The sequence below is a fragment of the Bubalus bubalis genome, chromosome 1 (genome assembly GCF_019923935.1).
Source record: "Bubalus bubalis isolate 160015118507 breed Murrah chromosome 1, NDDB_SH_1, whole genome shotgun sequence".
Classification (NCBI taxonomy): Eukaryota; Metazoa; Chordata; class Mammalia; order Artiodactyla; family Bovidae; genus Bubalus; species Bubalus bubalis.
In genome coordinates, this window is record NC_059157.1 from 68,044,528 (window position 1) to 68,064,167 (window position 19,640).

General features: G+C 38.4%; 1 protein-coding gene across 3 annotated transcripts in view; it reads right to left on the reverse strand.

The window, feature by feature from the left end:
- Positions 1 to 19,640, reverse strand: part of LOC102392421 (multidrug resistance-associated protein 1) — a 98,875-nt gene that overhangs the window by 37,804 nt on the left and 41,431 nt on the right. For all 3 annotated transcript variants that reach the window (XM_025282361.3, XM_025282350.3, XM_025282357.3), the window contains 6 exons: positions 18,920 to 19,004; positions 18,758 to 18,824; positions 18,229 to 18,355; positions 9,941 to 10,117; positions 5,749 to 5,916; positions 3,095 to 3,257 (listed from right to left, as the gene is read on the reverse strand). In XM_025282361.3, the coding sequence (XP_025138146.2) occupies positions 3,095 to 3,257; positions 5,749 to 5,916; positions 9,941 to 10,117; positions 18,229 to 18,355; positions 18,758 to 18,824; positions 18,920 to 19,004 (787 nt within the window). The remainder of the gene's footprint in view (positions 1 to 3,094; positions 3,258 to 5,748; positions 5,917 to 9,940; positions 10,118 to 18,228; positions 18,356 to 18,757; positions 18,825 to 18,919; positions 19,005 to 19,640) is intronic.

Consider the following 19,640-nt stretch of genomic DNA (forward strand, 5'->3'; position numbering starts at 1 on the left):
GACTTGCCTAAAGCCCAAAGTTGTCAAAGAGACAAACGGGGAGGGGGGGAGAGAGAGAGAGAGAGAGAGAGAGAAGGATTGACACACTCTTTCCTGTCTTTCATTCTAAGTCAGTGGGCTTGTTCCTACAAATTTGATATAATGTTTAAGAGCTTGATTGGCCTCTGGCATGAAACAGAGGCAGCGATGGATTTAAATTCTGCAATTTATCATGTCTTAACTTGTGCAAGATACATATTCTCTTTGTAAAATCAGGACCATGCAGCCTCAGGAGGTTTTGGGAAAGATTTAAGCAAAACATTTGTGAATATACTGACAAAATTAATACCCAAGACATCTTAGCTATCATAAGTATTATTAGTATGGATAAGAGCCTAAACTTCTAAATATAAATATGTAAATTTACCTTTGTATTTCATATCTTTTTTGATAAAGTCTTCTCTCACTCCTGATTCATTCTGTTTTGTAATATTCCCATGAGGTGAGACTTGTAGATTTTTCAGAGCTGGATGGATTTTTAGACATCTGATGTATCCAAACCAAATAATAATATAAATTCTACTTGAAAGAAAGTGAAAGTCGCTCAGTCGTGTCCGACTCTTTGCGACCCCATGGACTATACAGTCTATGGAATTCTCCAGGCCAGAATACTGGAGTGGGTAGCCTTTCCCTTCTCCAGGGGATCTTCCCAACCCAGGGATTGAACTCAGGTCTCCCACATTGCAGGTAGTTTCTTTACCAGCTGAGCCACAAGGGAAGTCCAAGAATATTGGAGTGGGTAGCCTATCCCTTCTCCACTGGATCTTCCTGACTCAGGATTGAATTGGGGTCTCCTGCATTGCAGGCAGATTCTTTCACCAGCTGAGCTATGAGGGAAGCCCATAGATTCTACTTATCTGTCATCAGCTCTGGTAGTGAGAGGGTGAATGATAGGAAAAGAAGTACAAGTGTCTGGGTCATCAGCAGTGAGGAAAGGCAGAGCAGGGACATAGTACAGGACTGGACACAGCTGGCCCAAGTCCAAGGGAAATAACTGCAGGAATGTGACACTAACTGTAACTAGATTTGAAGTTGTTTGGTGGGATGTTTTATTATCAATTTTATATCAGTTAATCTATTTTTTGCCCTGTTCTGTGTCATCAGTAATAAAATGACAATATATATGGCTGACCTTTTACATATATCTATCTAGCATTATCATGAGTAATATTTTGCCTGCTTTTTAAAAGCTTTCATGTATTTTTTACTCAGCATCCAAAAAATCAAAATCCCAGAAATATTCACTTTAGAAAACATATTCTATTTCCAGTATAAAAATGATCTCTACTCACCACCTTTCTGAATTGTAACAGAGAAGACACGATATTGAAGTAATTAGAAAAAAGTTCCATTTACATTTTTCTAATTATGGCATATTTCTGATGGTGAGATTGTAACATCTATTAATGTCAGCCCAGCTTCAAGAAAATTTTCCACTTGTTACCGCAGAGGACTGGTGTACTTAAGAAGTTTTATCAGTGCTGGGAAGGAATGATGTTTTTTTCCAAAACTGGAGACTTAGAAAAGAGCCACAGCTTTCAAAAGTGTGTTCCATATTTTATGGTAAATTAAATATTGAACTTAAAACTTACATATTGCCTGCTTTTAAAGCTATATTTCCCAAGGTAATGTAACTTATATTTCATGTGATCTTTAAAATAAATAGCAATACTGACTCATAGCAATAAATAGCAATACTGGCTCATTACAAATCATTCCATTAACTCTGAAGAGACATACTTTTGGTAGAAACAATGGAGGCAGATTCATCTGTTTAACAGTTATGGAGTGCCTAGCATGAGGCTACCTAAGTGCTAGGGACAGAGACAATGACAGACTGCATCCTCATTCTAGCCCTCAGAGATACTCACAGACCTGCCTTTCCTACACACTAAACATAAGTTATTACTTAGCCTGACCAAGTAGGCAAGGGCTCATTTCCAAAATTGCTAGCCCTTAAGAAAAGATAAGCTGCTTCTCTTACTAAGAATGACCACGGCCATCTGACGATGCATCAGATATTTCTGAATGCATCTACATGTAGAACATTTCAATTTGAGAAAGGAGTATAAACAAGGAATAAAAAAAAAGTAGTGCATACCTAATGTATTAGCGTAGAAAAAAAATCAGCAAAATGGCTTTGTTTTTTTATTTTATTTCATGGCATTCAAATACTAAATTGCACTGATCCTATTATGAACTGGTTTCATATCTTTCTGACTTTTACATCCAGGTAAAATGTAAAGTGAATTAATAGATAACAGTTCATGCAGAAAATACTAAGACATAACTCTATGTTTCTTTTTAGCCTGGAATTTTGAAATAGTTCACTGATTTTATAGTCATTTCTCAGTGGTGTTCCAGAAAGGGATAGCACAAGGATCCTGATGGTGGTCTATATGAGAAACCATCTATAGCTGGGAAGAGAGATGATGGCACATCCAGTTTTCAGAGTGAGAGAATGATCGATCTCTAGAATTAAACTAATGCTAGATTTCAAACACCCTTGTGTCCTAATTACATAAAGATCAAACAGCTTCATTTATACAAACATCTTTGGATCTTAATTTAAAATACTAATGCTATAGAAATAAAAATTAGTAGTAAATAAACTCAGTTGTTGTTTTGTAAAAGTTGGACAACAATTATTCCCCTAGATTTTCTTTTCGTTTGTCTCTCTCCCACAACATGCAACAATACATTTTAAACATTTATTATTTATTTGATATGAATCTAATTTAAAAGAAAGCAGAATGTTTAGATTCATTATATTCTAAACTTGCAGTAGAGTTTATAAATTATCTAATCTCTTATTTCATAGATGAACAAACTGATCCTGGGGAGTAACATTTTGCTTAAAAATAGTATGTGAGGTTGATTTTTAGCTGATGTGTCCCAAAGTATTTGTTTCTTTTCTAGAGAACGGAAGATGTTCAGCTCCTGACTTAACAATCATGAATGAATAAAAATGCAGAGCAAGAAATCAGACAATCAATGGGCTTTTGGAATGGGTTAGCACACTGTATCTTAGGCTTATTTTTCATTGTGTCCTCACCTTTTTCTTGTTCACTGAAGGCCTGAAGCAAATTCGTGAGATTTTTGGTTTTAGACAGAATTTCCTGGTATGTTCCCATTTGTGCTACTCTGCCACTTTCCATTACAACAATGAGATCCATCTGTGGTAGAAGTGTGAGGTTGTGTGTCACTAAAATTCGAGTCTGAAAAAGAGTATTTTATTCCTTGGGTTACAAAGGATAGTCAAAATAACTATTTTAAAGAGAGCTTCAGGGCGTCTCTGGTGGCTCAGTGGTAAAGAATCCACTTGATAGTGTAGGACAAGGGTTCGATCCCTGGTCAGGGAAGAGCAACTAAGCCCATGTGCCATAACTACTGAGCCTGTGATCTGGAGCTGGGGACCACAACTATTGCGCTCACACGTCACAGCTACTAAAGCCCGATCACCCTAAAGTCTGTGCTCCACTATAAGAGCTGCTGCTAAGTCGCTTCAGTTGTGTCTGAGTCTGTGCGACCCCATAGACGGCAGCCCACCAGGCTCCCCCGTCCCTGGGATTCTCCAGGCAAGAACACTGGAGTGGGTTGCCATTTCCTTCTCCAATGCATGAAAGTGAAAAGTGAAAGTGAAGTCGCTCAGTCGTGTCTCTTAGCGACCCCATGGACTGCAGCCCACCAGGCTCCTCCGTCTGTGGGATTTTCCAGGCAAGAGTACTGGAGTGGGGTGCCATTGCCTTCTCCGCCACAACAAGAGAAGCCACCACAATAAGAAGGCCCATGCATTGCAACTAGAGAAAAGACCGCACAGCAATGAAGACCTAGCACAACTAAAAATAAATAAAATTAAAAAAAAGAGAGCTTCAATCATTATTTTTTGTTTTTACAATTTTAGAGTATAATTCTTGGGAGGCACCCATTTAAGATAGCACATAAATATCTCACAATGAATGATGATACACTACTTGACAGAAATAAAAAAAGTCAGCAAATGTTTTACCCCATTAGTTCAGGTATTCTTCATTCATTAAGAACGAATCAAATTTACAACAAATTAAAAACAGTCTTATAACTGTCATTCTTGCGTCCTTTTTTGAAGGTTCTGTACTGTTACATGGAGAAGGCAATGGCACCCCACTCCAGTGTTCTTGGCTGGAGAATCCCAGGGATGGGGGAGCCTGGTTGGCTGCCGTCTATGGGGTCGCACAGAGTCGGACACGACTGAAGTGACTTAGCAGCAGCAGCAGCAGTACTGTTACAAGGGGCTTCCCAGGGGGTGCTACTGGTGAAGAACTGGCCTACCAATGCAGGAGATGCAAGAGTCCTGGGTTCGAGCCCTGGGAAGATCCCTTGGAGAAGGGCATGGCAACCCACTCTAGTGGGTTTTCTTGCCTGGAGAATCCCATGAACAGAGAAGCCTGGCAGGCTACAGTCCATGGCGTGGCAAAGAGTTGGACACAACTGAAGCAACTTAGCATGCACGTTGTGTTACAAAAACATGTTTAAGTTATAACACGTAGTCTTTATTTTTAAATCTTTCCATATTATTATATAATATACACTAAATTGAATGAGAAGATTTATCTTGGGTTCATTTCAATAAGTAAAGACATTGGTCTGTGATTTACTTAAATATTTATTTTGCCATCTTATACATTTATTTACTTTTTCCAGAATTCTCTGTATAAATAAATCTATAAGCACACACTGTGAATACACGCATATGGCTCTGCAGTCAGAGAGACTTTTAAAAATCTCTGCGGTTCTTGGGGTTTCCCTGGTGGCTCAGTGGTAAACAATCCACCTGCCAATGCAGGTGACATGGGTTTCATCCCTGATTCGGGAAGACCCCACATGGTGTGGAGCAACTAAGCCTGTGCGTACCACAGCTATTGAGCCTGTGCCCTAGAGCTGAGAACCACAACTATCAGCTCATGTGCTGTAACTACGGAAACCCTGTCCACAGAGCCTTTGCTCTGCAATAAGAGAAACCACCGTAATGAGAGCTCCGTGCACCGCAGCTAGAGAGTAGACCCTGCTCTCCACCACCAGAGAAAGCCTGCACAGCGGTGAAGACCCAGCACAGCCAAAAAAAAAAAAAAATTTCTGTGGTTCTTAAATTGGGCAGCTATATCAAGTCATTATGAGTTCTAAGTTTCTTCGTATATAAAACAGGAGTATTGATAACGCTTATCTCAGAGACTTGCTATAAGAACTAAATGAACTAATTTAGTGTCAAATTAGTCATATTTAACTAGTGTCAAATATGATATGCACTTGGTAAATATTAATTCCTTTTTCCTTTGTTCCTTCACAAAACAATTGGATTGTTATTAAGGTTATGTTTAAAATACCTACTTTTAAGTAAAAAATAATAAATACTATTTTCCATAAAAGTGCTATACAACAAAATTCCATTTTTCCAAAAAATGATCAGCTAAGCTTAAAACACTCATTTGGATGTGTAAATCACCTTTGAATACAGTATGAGTCAATGAGGTAATAATCACAGAAGTAGAGTATACTTGTAAAAATGTTAAAATATTCATTAAAGTCTGTGAAAGAGCAATACACCATCCCATTCTTAATGTGAAATTTGACTACTCTGCATCAACAAATAAAGTATTAGAATTTGGGGCCCAGTGCTACGTAGAGTATTCTCCCCTTCCCTCACAAAAGCATATGTGATGCTATGGCTACCTTGTTCCTTAACATGCCAGAGGACCCAATCACTTTTTCAAAAAGTTGCTTTGCAACATGAACATCAACGGCAGACAAGGGATCATCTAGGAGGTAGATGTCAGCCCCACTGTAGACAGCTCTGGCCAGACACACTCGATGCTTCTGTCCGCCACTTATATTCACACCCTGAAAATGAAGCAGAAGAAAAAAAAATAGGGAAAATGTGTAAATCTCAAAGAACACATGCATGCATGAGTGTGTGCTCAGTTGCTCCAGTCATGTCTGACTCTGCGACACTTAGGACTATTGCCTACCAGGCTCCTCTGTCCATGGGATTCTCCAGGCAAGAATACTGGAGTGGGTAGCCTTTCCCTTCTATAGGGGATCTTTCTGACCCAGGGATCTAACCCAGGTCTCCTCCATTGGCAAGTAGGTTCTTTACCATGGAGCCAACTGGGAGGCCCCAAAGAACACATAGTTATGTCCAAATTCTCTTCTGTAGCAGGGATAGGTAATAACTCAGGATTAACATTTCAACCTTTCTTTATCCTGAAATTCCAAAAGCCTCTATTTCCTAGTGCCATTAATTTGTGTAAATTAACAGATGTATCTGCTTTCTCTTAATTGCTTGCTTTTAAATAGTAGATACTAACAGTTATGGAGAAAAGAATGTCCAATTCCTTGCCTCTGAAAGGTTGTGCCTGTGGAATATTAAAGGAAACTTTTGGCTGTCATTTGTATACTGACACTGCTGATCATTTTTAAATTGACATATAGGAATTTGAGAATAATAGCTAAATTACCAAAGCAGTAATCAACATGTCCTATTTCTTCTGTAGAAAGATTACTACAAGTCTTGTTGGCAAAAGTACAACTCTGAGAAGCAAGAATAAGGAATATACATCACTCTATGTGAGAATTAGAATCGACATGTACAGCCATGTATGGAGAATTATGTGGCCAGGCCCAATTTACTTGATTTATTTTATATTTAGTGTTTAGAGATCTGGTTTAAAAGCTCTCCATGCAGCACAGAACTTAACCAGTGCCCTATAATTGTAAAATGCCTTTGCTTCTTTGCCTTTCTCATCTTCGCTCTACTCAACAAATATCTCCTATATTCTGCTGCTGCTGCTGCTAAGTTGCTTAGTCGTGTCCGACCCTGTGCGACCCCATAGATGGCAGCCCACCAGGCTCCCCCGTCCCTGGGATTCTCCAGGCAAGAACACTGGAGTGGGTTGCCATTTCCTTCTCCAATGCATGAAGGTGAAAAATGAAAATGAAGTTGCTCAGTCGTGTCTGACCCTCAGCGACCCCATGGACTGCAGCCTTCCAGGCTCCTCCATCCATGGGATTTTCCAGGCAAGAGTACTGGAGTGGGGTGCCATCGCCTTCTCCATATATTCTGAGAGCTGTTAAAGAATATGAAAGTGCTAGTCTTTCAGTCATGTCCGACTCTTTGCGACCCCACGGACTGTAGTCTGCTTCCCTCCGTGGAATTCCCCAGCAAGAATACTGAAGTATGTTGCCATTCCTTCTCCGGGTGGAGAGCTATACTAACACTTGGGATTTAATGAAAAATGAAACCGAGCCTCTGTCATGGGGAGGTCGTATTTTAGCAAAGGAGCCAAGAGCAAAAAAATACATACAAAGTAATATGATACATAAATACAACAAAGTAATACGATACATATATCTGTGAGTATGTGTGATTGTAACAGTCTCCAACTCATGGGTTTGTCATGAGCATTTAATGAGCTTAAAATATCTAGGATGAATCCAATACTGAGTACAGATATAACACACATTAGCTATTGTCACTCAATCACTTCTCTCTCTAATCCATCCTCTGACTTGTCATCCTGTATCCTGCAATTATGTCATCTTGCTTAGATCTTGCTTAGATAGCCACATCTTTCTCTTCTCATTATTCATGAACAACAGCAAATTCCTTAGTAGAAATCCAAGACACTTAGATTTTGGCATTAACTCATCTTTCAACCACTCACCCAATGCTGCCCTCAAGTGACTGACTTACAATCAGACTAGCCTGCCTTTTCCTATCTGCACAGAGAGTGTTCACTCTGCTTGAGTACCCACACCTTTCCTTTGCAATTCAAAAGCTACACACTGCAAGTATTCTTTGAAATCAATCTTCTACCCAGAGTTTCAGGTAAAGCAATTCCTTCCCTCCCTTCTTGTCTTATAGTTTTCTGTTTACTCATCCATTGCTAGAAATAGCAATACTCATGTCAGCATCTCATTCTCCTACCCACTCCTACCTAGTTTATTCTTGCACTCCCAGCACATAGTGTCCAAATAAATACTGGTAAAGGCAATTGATAACATCATTGGCAGAGATCCAGTTGATTGCAATCCCTTGAAGACAAAATGATAGCTCTCTTGCTCATCCTTATGTACTCCATTGTAGAAAAAGGGCAAATAACAGATTAATAAATATTTGTGTTCAATTGAATTATGTCAAAGAAAAAGATAATAAAGGTGAAGAAAATCCTACATTCATTATCTTTGTCATCTCACTGTTTTAGTTGGTAAGTCGAGTCTGACTCTTTGTGAACTCATGGACCATAAACAGCTGTAAACAGATTTCCTTCTGAAATATTCAATTACATTTGTAAGGTACATCATCAGATTGGGAGAAATTTAATTATAAAATATAAAAATCAGAATTTATAAGTGGTAATAACACTTAAGGACTATATTAAATCTATACTTCACATTTTGAGTTTTCCACTTTAATTTTTTAATTACATACGATTAGCTATTTCCATCTTCCCAGGTGGCACTAGTGGTAAAGAACCTGCCTGCCAATGTAAGAGACATAAATGATGCTGGTTTGATCCCTGGATTGGGAAGATCCCCCAGAGAAGGGCATGGCAACGTACTCCAGTATTGTTGCTTGGAGAATCCCATGGACAGAGGAGCCTGCTGGGCTACAATAGGGTCGCAAAGAGTCAGACATGACCGAAGCGGCTGAGCATGCATGCATGCATTAGCTATTTCATATTATTAAAGATTGGCTTTATCAGCAAAATGCTCAACATGTATTAACAAGTTTGAAGAAGCCACATTTCTGTATAATTTTAGCTATAGTGCTATTGCCTAGAGGGATAGTGAAGATGCCAGAAAAAACACAGAGGTTGCAAAAAATTCAATCTACTTAACACTTCGAAAACATACACCTGCAAAGTAACAGGTTATGAATAAAAACAAGGTAAGTCTAGTTAAAAGGTAAGATCTACCTTGTCCTAGATTTTATATTTTATTGAAATATAGATGATTTACAATGTTGTGTTAGTTTCAGATGTACAGCAAAGTGTACATCCTAGATTTTAAATATTGGCACTTTCTACAATTTCATTTATAGTTTTCAATTTATATAACAAGACAAATAATAGGAGGCCAGGGTAAAAACGCTTAACAACGATATGCTAACTCTCTTCTCAGAAATTCAAAACGCTAAGGATTATTTACTTATCTTCATAGTACATATGAATCGTAGGCAGAGGCTGCTTTTGCATTCATGTTTAATTAATGGAGATTTTAGTCAAGGGTTGGGGATAATCTCTCGGGGTTCATTATTTGACTTGTGATATATTATTTTGTTTTGTTTTTAACTACAATACACTGGGAGGCATGATACCTATTCATTAACTCGATGAAAATAAATAGAACAAAGAATATGACGTCTGGGAAACAAGCTCCTCCTGAGGAAGCAGGTGTGAGCATAGAACAGGTACATGATGGCAGCGTCGTCTCAGAGCGTTGCTGGAGCCTGGTCTTGCTGCCGCCTCTGGAGGCGGGGGCTCTGCTGCTACTCTCCTAGGCTTGACTTCGTGCGCAAGAGATTCACAAAGAAACAAAACTACTCCTCCCTCATTAGACAGTGAACGGCGTTACGCCAGAAACCAAGGCAAAGTGTTGATGATCGACCTGGTGGGCTTTCACTCCCCTGTATAGACACTAACAACAGAATTTCCTGCTGATTTTTAATCTGCTTTCCAAGTAGTCAATAAAAAATAATTATTCATCCTTAATACGGCCATCTCTTTCATAGGACTTCTACAATAACTTTTAAAAATTATAGCTGTGTAGCTCTTCAAGACATCAGGAAGAGGGCTATAGATGTTTTATTACTGCAGCTGATGGGAATGTTATTCCTGCATAGGATAAAATATATTTTCCTTACTTTTTCTCCAATCTCAGTTTGATCTCCATTTGGTAACTGCTCCAAATCGGGAAGGAGAGCACAGGCTTCCAAAACTCTCTCATAAAGCTGCTTCTGCATGACAGAGCCAAAGAGAATGTTTTCTTGCAAAATGCAATTCTGAATCCAGGCCTGCTGGGAAACATAAGCCACGGAGCCCTAAAAAAGAAATAAATAAAAGAAATACTCTTAACAGGGGAAAAGGAGAACTTGTCTGTGCCAGATAAAGGGAACATATTTGTCCATAGTTTTCCTTCCTTTAAATTGAATTTTTTTTTAAATTAGATTATTTCTTAAAATAAATATATTCCATATATATTTTAATCTTATATCCTATTTTAATCTTATGTATTTTTATTAGAGGCCGCTTCAAATGAATTACTTTGTGTTTTTTATTTACTTTCAAGTAGCTTCTACCAAGACTTCCCTGGTGGCTCAGAGGGTAAAAGCATCTGCCTATGATGCAGGAGACCCAGGTTTGATCCCTGGGTCAGGAAGATCCCCTGGAGAAAGAAAAGGCAACCCATTTCCTTTCTATCAAAGGTCCCTGGTGAGATTTTTGGCAGACACTGAGTTTACTTGTCAGCTCTTCCTACCCTCACAAGGTACTATGAACTGAGTGGCTTAAACAATAGAATTTTTTTTTTTCTCACAATTCTGAGATCAAGGTGTTGGCACATGTGAGGAGAGAGTAAATTAGTCAAGATGGTGTGTTCAGACTCTCACGCCACATTTTGTAAATAATGACTATGTAACAGCTGAGATCATTTATAGCACTGCACATGCGCATCATGAGGTACTCGATTGGTCACAAGCTATTTGTGCTGTAGGGATATGTGAGCTCCACCTAGAAAGTGGCAGCATTACTGCTATGTCAAGGCTGTGTCTGTTGGGTCAGCCATGAGACGAGAGAAAATAGCGTGTTTACTGCTACGGCTGCTGTGCCAGCCAGGAGAGAATAAACGTGTCTGCAGTTCCTACAGCTCTTCGCATCTTCTTCCCTCCTCTTAGCTTGCACCTTGCCTACCCTGGGTTCAACGAACAGCGTGCACAATGTGAACGGCAAGACAAACAACTGGCATCATGACCAGGACATCATGGTTGGTTTCTCCTAAGACCTATCTCCTTAGCTTGAAGATGGCTGTCTTCTCCCCAGTCTTCACATGGTCTTTCCTTTGTGTATGTGTCTTAATTTCTTCTCCTAAGATATCAGCCAAAGGGCGCACCCTATTAACCTTATTTTAACTTATGGCCCCCTTGAAGACCCTGTCTCCAAATACAATCACATTCTCAGGTATTGGGGGTTAGAACTTAGACATAGGAATATGGGGAGAAGACAATTCGGCCCATAACACTGAAGTTGGGGTGCAAGTTGTTTTGGAGGGATGAATTCCTGTGGACTTTTTATGGAAAGGAAATGGAGAAGCAGGATTGGATAGAGGGGTAGGTCACATGGTGACCCAGATCCAAGAAAGATTTGGTCAACCTTCCAGAGAGCTGTGGAAGTGTATTACCCAGCAGAGGGATTCTGTTGTTAGGCTGAACTGTCCTGGCCTTTAAGGTTGGAGCCCAGCAGGCCATCATGAAGGTTCTAATGTGTTTGATGTACTCCCAAAGCTGGTGGCAAGCCCCCTAGAAGGGGGCTCTGGACACCACATTCCTTTGTCTTCCATGAACTCACTGCTCTTAAATTCATTTTCCAATAATCTGATGTCTTGCCATTATTCCTGAATATCTCTGATGCATGAAATATTCTTTTAACTAACCTTTGTCTTCTAAAGGACTCCCAGTATTTGAACTAGAGACTCACCTTTCAATCTACCCCATGGACTCTATCCAAACACTGACTTGAGTATTCTGATTATTGCTCGCTCTAACAATACTGCACATTTAAAGTACTTTCTGACATAGACCTGTAAATAACTACCAGTATTTTGATTTCTACCAACTGCTTTCAAGAACAAAGATTAACTTTTAATTCTTCTTTGTTGAGCAAGTAAGACACCGAATGGATTTTGAGCCAAAACAATATAATTCGATCTGACTTGATCTTGAACACAAAAGTAATTGCTCTTGAACTACCTCACTTAGTGAATAACCTTTGATTAGGATAGCATAATAAATCAGTCCTCAGGTGATGGAGATTCTGAATATTTGATATACATCAGGCAAGATAAGGAGAACAGAGGGTGAAGAACACAGGAAAGAAGAATGCAGAACAAGGGGAAATGGTGTATAATATAAAATAGGAACTAAATACTACATTGAGAAATATGGACTTGATGTATTGGTGTAACAGGAGCTGAAAAAGAGTTGATAAATTTTCACAGAGATGTAAAACTTTCCGTGTATTATCATTACATCTCACATACAAATGAAAATGTGTATTTGTTTCATTTCATTCTTAATAATAAAACTACAATAGAAGTTTGGTTAATTCAAAAATGGACTCTAAATCTCTGATGTTCCATCAAAGAACACTGAATATTGGATATGCTGCATGAATGATGTCTGATATAAACCTTTGATACTGGGAATAGGGGATCTTAGAATTTGAACATTGTAATGATATGCATCAAACAATTGAGAATGTGAATCCTTGAGAAACAGAAAGATGTAAACAAAAGCACCTTATAAATACTAAATGTTAGGTTGGTCATGCCATTATTATGATTGAAAGTGAAAGCATCAGTCAGTCAATGGTGTCCATCTTTTTGTGACCCCATCTATGGACTGTAGAACTCCAGACTCCTCTGTCCATGGAATTCTCCAGGGAAGAATTCTGGAGTGGGTTGCTATTCCCTTCTCTAGGAGATCTTCCTAACCCATGGATTGAACCTGGGTCTCCCACATTGCTGGCACTTTTTTTTTTTTTTTTTTTTACCATCAGAGCCACCAGGGAAGCCCATTACTATTAAATTAGAGATAATCAGGGTAATACCTATAAATTTAGGATTAGACATGTTTTAGGAAATAACTGAGAGTATGGAATGTGGAATAATTCAGAATGTTAAATAATTAAAATCTTGCCACTGATCCAGACCAATAAGCTTCCTAAAGAACAAAGTGGCCAGTTATATAGACAGATAATATTGTTTCTCTTTCACATCCCTAGCTTAATATAAACAAAGTGAGTCCTCTCTACTTTATGATTAGTAATAGCAGTGTTATGGTTTCTATTATCACCATGAACACTTTCCTAACTATGAATCCTCAAAAGTATCAGAAATAATCTTTAAGTCTTACCACGAGCCCCTCAACAATCATAATGACGATAACAATAACCATAAAAACTCTCAGGGAGCCAGCTGACTCTGTGCCAAGAACTAGTCTAGGTCTTCACACATTATCTTATTCAATCTGAGCCTTAAAATTTAAGTTTATTATTATGTATGTATCATGGGAAACTTAAAATTGATATTTGTTTTATCTTGATCAACTCCTTATCATTTTTCAGGATTAAACAAAAGGCTACCTATTTTGATTATTTTTTTAACTCTTCAAAGCAGAATTTGTTGCTTTTTATACTGTTTCATTTCAAAAATCAAAATATTTATTGTAATTGATCTTAGTATCTCCCTCACTTGACTATGAACTCTTTAAGAAAAGTAGCATATCCTATTCATGTTTATTTCCTTGGTACTATGCCAGGCACATAGTATATGCTCAATTGTTGCTTTGTGAAAATTGAAGAAACTGAATGAAAATAAAATCAATATGTCAATAAAATCATATATCCCACTATTATATTTTTAAAGGATACTTACTGGCCATGTGGGGCCACCCAAGATGGGCAGGTCATGGTGGAGATGTCTGACAGAATGTGGTCCACTGGAGAAGGGAATGGCAAACCACTTCAATATTCTTGCCTTGAGAACCCCATGAACAGTATGAAAAGGCAAAAAGATAGGACACTGAAAGAGGAACTCCCCAGGTCAGTAGGTGCCCAATATGCTACTGGAGATCAATGGAGAAATAACTCCAGAAAGAATGAAGGGATGGAGCCAAAGCAAAAACAACACCCAGTTGTGAATGGAACTGGTGATAGAAGCAAGGTCTGATGCTGTAAAAAACAATATTGCATAGGAACCTGGAATGTTAGGTCCATGAATCAAGGCAAATTGGAAGTGGTCAAACAGGGGATGGCAAGAGTAAACATTGATATTCTAGGAATCAGTGAACTAAGATGGATTGGAATGGGTGAATTTAACTCAGATGACCATTATATCTAATACTGTGGGCAGGAATCCCTCAGAAGAAATGGAGTAGCCATCATGGTCAACAAAAGAGTCCGAAATGCAGTCCTTGGATGCAATCTCAAAAACAACAGAATGATCTCTATTCATTTCCAAGGCAAACCATTCAATATCACAGTAATCCAAGTCTATACCCCAAACAGTAATGCTGAAGAAGCTGAAGTTGAGTGGTTCTATGAAGATCTAAAGACCATCTAGAATTAACACCCAAAAAAGATGTCCTTTTCATTATAGGGGATTGGAATGCAAAAGTAGGAAGTCAAGAAACACCTGGAGTAACAGGCAAATTTGGCCTTGGAGTACAGGACGAAGCAGGGCAAAGGCTAATAGAGTTCTGCCAAGAGAACGCACTGGTCATAGCAAACACCCTCTTCCAATAACACAAGAGAAGACTCTACACATGGACATCACCAGATGGTCAACACCGAAACCAGACTGATTATATTCTTTGCAGCCAAAGATGGAGACGCTTTATACAGTCAGCAGAAACAAGACTGGTAGGTGACTGTGGCTCAGATCATGAACTCCTTATTGCCAAATTCATTCTGAAATTGAAGAAAGTGGAGAAAATCACTACACCATTCAGGTATGACATAAATCAAATCCCCTATGACTATACAGTGGAAGTGAGAAATAGATTTAAGGGACTAGATCTGATAGACAGAGTGCCTGATGAACTATGGATGGAGGTTTGTGACATTGTACAGGAGACACGAATCAAGACCATCCCCACGAAAAAGAAATGCAAAAAAAAAAAAAAATGGCTGTCTGAGGAGGCCTTACAAATAGCTGTGAAAAGAAGGGAAGCAAAAAGCAAAGGAGAAAAGGAAAGATACACCCATTTGAATGCAGAGTTCCAAAGAATAGCAAGGAGAGATAAGAAAACCTTCCTCAGAGATCAATGCAAAGAAATAGCGAGAAACAACAGAATGGGAAAGACAAGAGATCTCTTCAAGAAAATTAGAGATACCAAGGGAATATTTCATGCAAAGATGGGCTCAATAAAGGACAGAAATAGTAGGCACCTAACAGAAGCAGAGGCTATTAAGAAGAGGTGGCAAGAATACACAGAAGAACTGTACAAAAAAGATCTGCACAACCCAGATAATCACGATGGTGTGATCACTCACCTAGAGCTAGACATCCTGGAATGTGAAGTCAAGTGGGCCTTAGGAAGCATCACTATGAACAAAGCTAGTGGAGGTGATGGAATTCCAGTTGAGCTATTTCAAATCCTGAAAGATGATGCTGTGAAAGTGCTGCACTCAATATACCAGAAAATTTGGAAAACTCAGCAGTGGCCACAGGACTGGAAAAGGTCAGTTTTCATTCCAGTCCCTAAGAAAGGCAATGCCAAAGAATGCTCAAACTACCACACAATTGCACTCATCTTGCATGCTAGTAAAGTAATGCTTAAAATTCTCCAAGCCAGGCTTCAGCAATACATGAACCGTGAACTTCCAGATGTTCAAGCTGGTTTTAGAAAAGGCAGAGGAACCAGAGATCAAATTGCCAACATCTTCTGGATCATGGAAAAAGGAAGAGAGTTCCAGAAAAACATCTATTTCTGCTTTATTGACTATGCCAAAGCCTTTGACTGTGTGGATCACAATAAACTGTGGAAAATTCTGATAGAGATGGGAATACCAGACTACCTGACCTGCCTCTTGAGAAACCTATATGTAGGTCAGGAAGCGACAGTTAGAACTGGACATGGAACAACAGACTGATTCCAAATAGGAAAAGGAGTATGTCAAGGCCGTATATTGTCACACTGCTTATTTAACTTATACGCAGAGTTTATCATGGAAAATGCTGGGCTGGAGGAAGCACAAGCTGGAATCAAGATTGCTGGGAAAAATATCAATAACCTTAGACATGCAGATGACACCACCCTTATGGCAGAAAGTGAAAAAGAACTAAAGACCCCCTTGATGAAAGTGAAAGAGGAGTGAAAAAGTTGGCTTGAAGCTCAACATTCAGAAAACGAAGATCATGGCATCTGGTCCCATCATTTCATGGGAAATAGATGGGGAAACAGTGGAAACAGTGTCAGACTTTATTTTTTGGGGGCTCGAAAATCACTGCAGATGGTGATTGCAGCCATGAAATTAAAAGACGCTTACTCCTTGGAAGGAAAGTTATGCCCAACCTAGACAGCATATTAAAGAGCAGAGACATTACTTTGCCAGCAAAGGTCTGTCTAGTCAAGGCTATGGTTTTTCCTGTGGTCATGTTGAGTGTTGGACTATAAAGAAAGCTGAGCGCCGAAGAACTGATGCTTTTGAACTGTAGTGTTGGAGAAGACTCTTGAGAGTCCCTTGGACTGCAAGGAGATCCACCCAGTCTATCCTAAAGGAGATCAGTCCTGGGTGTTCATTGGAAGGACTTTGTTGAAGCTGAAATTCCAATACTTTGGCCACCTGATGCAAAGAGCTGACTCATTGGAAAAGATCCTGATGCTGGGAAAGTTTGAGAGCCGGAGAAGAAGGGGATGACAGGATGAGATGGTTGGATGGCATCACCGACTAGATGGACATGGGTTTGGGTGGACTCCGGGAGTTGGCGATGGAGTGGGAGGCCTGGCATGCTGCGGTTCATGGGCTCGCAAAGAGTCAGACACGACTGAGTGACTGAACTGAACTGATCTGGGCTAGGAAAATGTATAGCCATCTTGATCACCAGACAAATGGCTGATTGTAATCATTAAAGAGAACATAAGAAGATAGTATATTTTAAGTAAAAGTAGTGGTATTTATTAAGTGTAATCTTGTCAGAAAAAGTCCTTGAAATGCTTGATTCCAAACTAAGAAACTGTATCCTTGAGAGAAAAATAAATAAAAAATTAAACACTAAAAACCTGGAATCAGGAAAGATATAAAGACATGAAATTGAACTTGAACTTGGAAGTCGCTCAGTTGTGTCTGACTCTTGGGACCCCATGCACTACACAGCCCATGGAATTCTCCAGGCCAGAATACTGGAGCAGGTTGCCATTCCCTTCTCTAGGGGATCTTCCCAACTCAGGGATGGAACCCAGGACTCCCACATTGTAAGTGGATTCTTTACCAATTAATCACTAAAGACCTAGAATCAGGAAAGATATAAAGACATGCTTAGTTGCTCAATTGTGTCTGACTCTTTGCGACCCCATGGAATGTAGCCCACCAGGTTCCTCTGTCCATGGGATTTTCAAGGCGAGAATACTGGAGGGGGCTGAGATTTCCTTCTCCAGAGGAGAATAAATATAGACACAAGGAAATGATATATCATGAACAAAAATAAAAAGATCTGGAGTTGATTTTTCTTAGAGAAAAAAAAAAACTGTGAAGACACTAGTTTCATATCCATAGAGCCTCTCCATCTTGTCAGAAGTGAGAAGGAGTGATTAGGTAATATTTTACCTTCTTAGGTAGTTAGGTCTAAGGAAAAATTCATTGGTAGCCTAGTACTTCAAAAAAGAAATAGCTGATGAAGAACTTGTTGAATTCTTATTCCTATTGACCTTTAAGAATAGAACAAATGGCTGGAAGTAGACCTCTCCATAGTCCAAAAGCTGAAATTTAAATGTAAGCTATTAATAATTATTATTTTCCTGAGGTTTTCCTAGGTCAGAGATCCTTCTTGTGAGCAACTACACCATTTCTTAGAAATGGAATGGCCGTAATTACTTAGGAAACATTGCAATGAATGATGATTAGAAACCTAATCAAATTATATTATAAACTACATTCGTTTCTCCATAATTGGTTGCAATTTAGTTAATATCATCAAACAATTAACATAAGCATTCCTAAATGATTTGCTGAAGTATATGGAGGACAGAATGCTCTGACTAATCCATCCATAGCTAATCAATTTCTGTGGAAATTTAAATGTTTGTTACAAACTAGAAATGCTCATTAAATACTTCGTTCTTCAATTCAACTTGATAAATTCTTATTGACACTAACGATGTGCTGGCTGTGGTCCATTACACTAGGAGATGTGCAAAGAATGCATTGTTGACTTTACCTTTCTTTGGACTATTCCTTTTAGTTTCTCCATTTCCCCCAGAATTGCAGAAAGCACAGATGATTTTCCAGACCCAACTTGCCCTACAACAGCCACTAAAGCTCCTTCTGGAATCTTTATGTTCAAGCTGCACAACAAATAAGGAAAGAGATGATATAGGAAGTTCTGTTATAATTGTTTTTAATGTATATTCCCAGAAAAGTCACTGTATCACAAGTCACTATATACAGGGCATCATCCTTGAAATTGCTGCTATTCACATTGTCCTACATTATTCTACCAACACCCAACCTTTCCAAATGCAAGCAGTAAATGCTGCAAAGAAAATAGAGGAAATGAACGGGGGTAAAAAAGATTGTAAAACAATCATAAAGATGAAAGATGCAGTGAGAGGTTTTTAAAAAAATCTTATAAATTCCAATAAATTCATATTCTGCTTAAAACCTCTAAAAAATAAACACATGAAGCGTCATAGAATCTATGCTAATTTTTTTGTTCTGTTTTTAATTTTCCCCAAATCACGACTTACTCTTTTAATACTGGAATCCCTGTTTTATCCCAGGAAAAGGAAGCATTTGTAAAACCAATGGCATGATCTAGGAAGAAAAATAAATACAGAAATGTATCCTAGAATCAATTGTCTTCAGCCCAGAAGTCAAATAAATATTAAACACAAAAAAGAACTGCTAACCTCCTATGTAGTTTGCTTCAATACTATGTGGAAGAAGTTCCTCAGTGTTGAGAAAGTCTTCCAAATGAACCAGTGATATTCTTGTCTATCAAAATAAATGCAGATGGAATTTTTGGGTTTCAAGAAGAAGTTAAACTAAAAAACATTTTACATTTTAAAGTTTTTGATGTAAACTGGAGATATTGATATAAATATTCAGCAAGCATGATTTGCATTGTTTTAATGTTTATAAATAAGTCCATCGATAAAGAAAAAGAAGTTTCAAGACTCAAAAATAACAACAAATATATATATGCAGGAAAACATGAGAAGTTAGAAACCAAAAATTCTTAACATTCTAGCAAAAACATAACTGATTAATTAACAATCATAGAATAATTAGTTTTTAAGAGCGACTTCAGGTTGGTTGAATGAAATCTGCTTGTGAGCATAAACAAAATAGCAGTTTTGGCAATGGTAACATTTAACTAATAGAATAGCTATAAATGTTTTGCTACAGATAGGATAAATAGAATCATTTTTCCCCTGATACTGACTTGCATGAAACCTCTAGGACATTTTTATTCGCTTTCTGTTAGGATATGTCTACTGTTAATGGATAAGATATAATTAAAAGCTGTGATTTTGTTTACCAAGTGTGTCATATCAGTATGCAAGGTTGGTTTTTTTTCTTTTCTTTTTTTTGACAATTGTTCTCATTTGTTTAGTGCCAGTAGTAGCA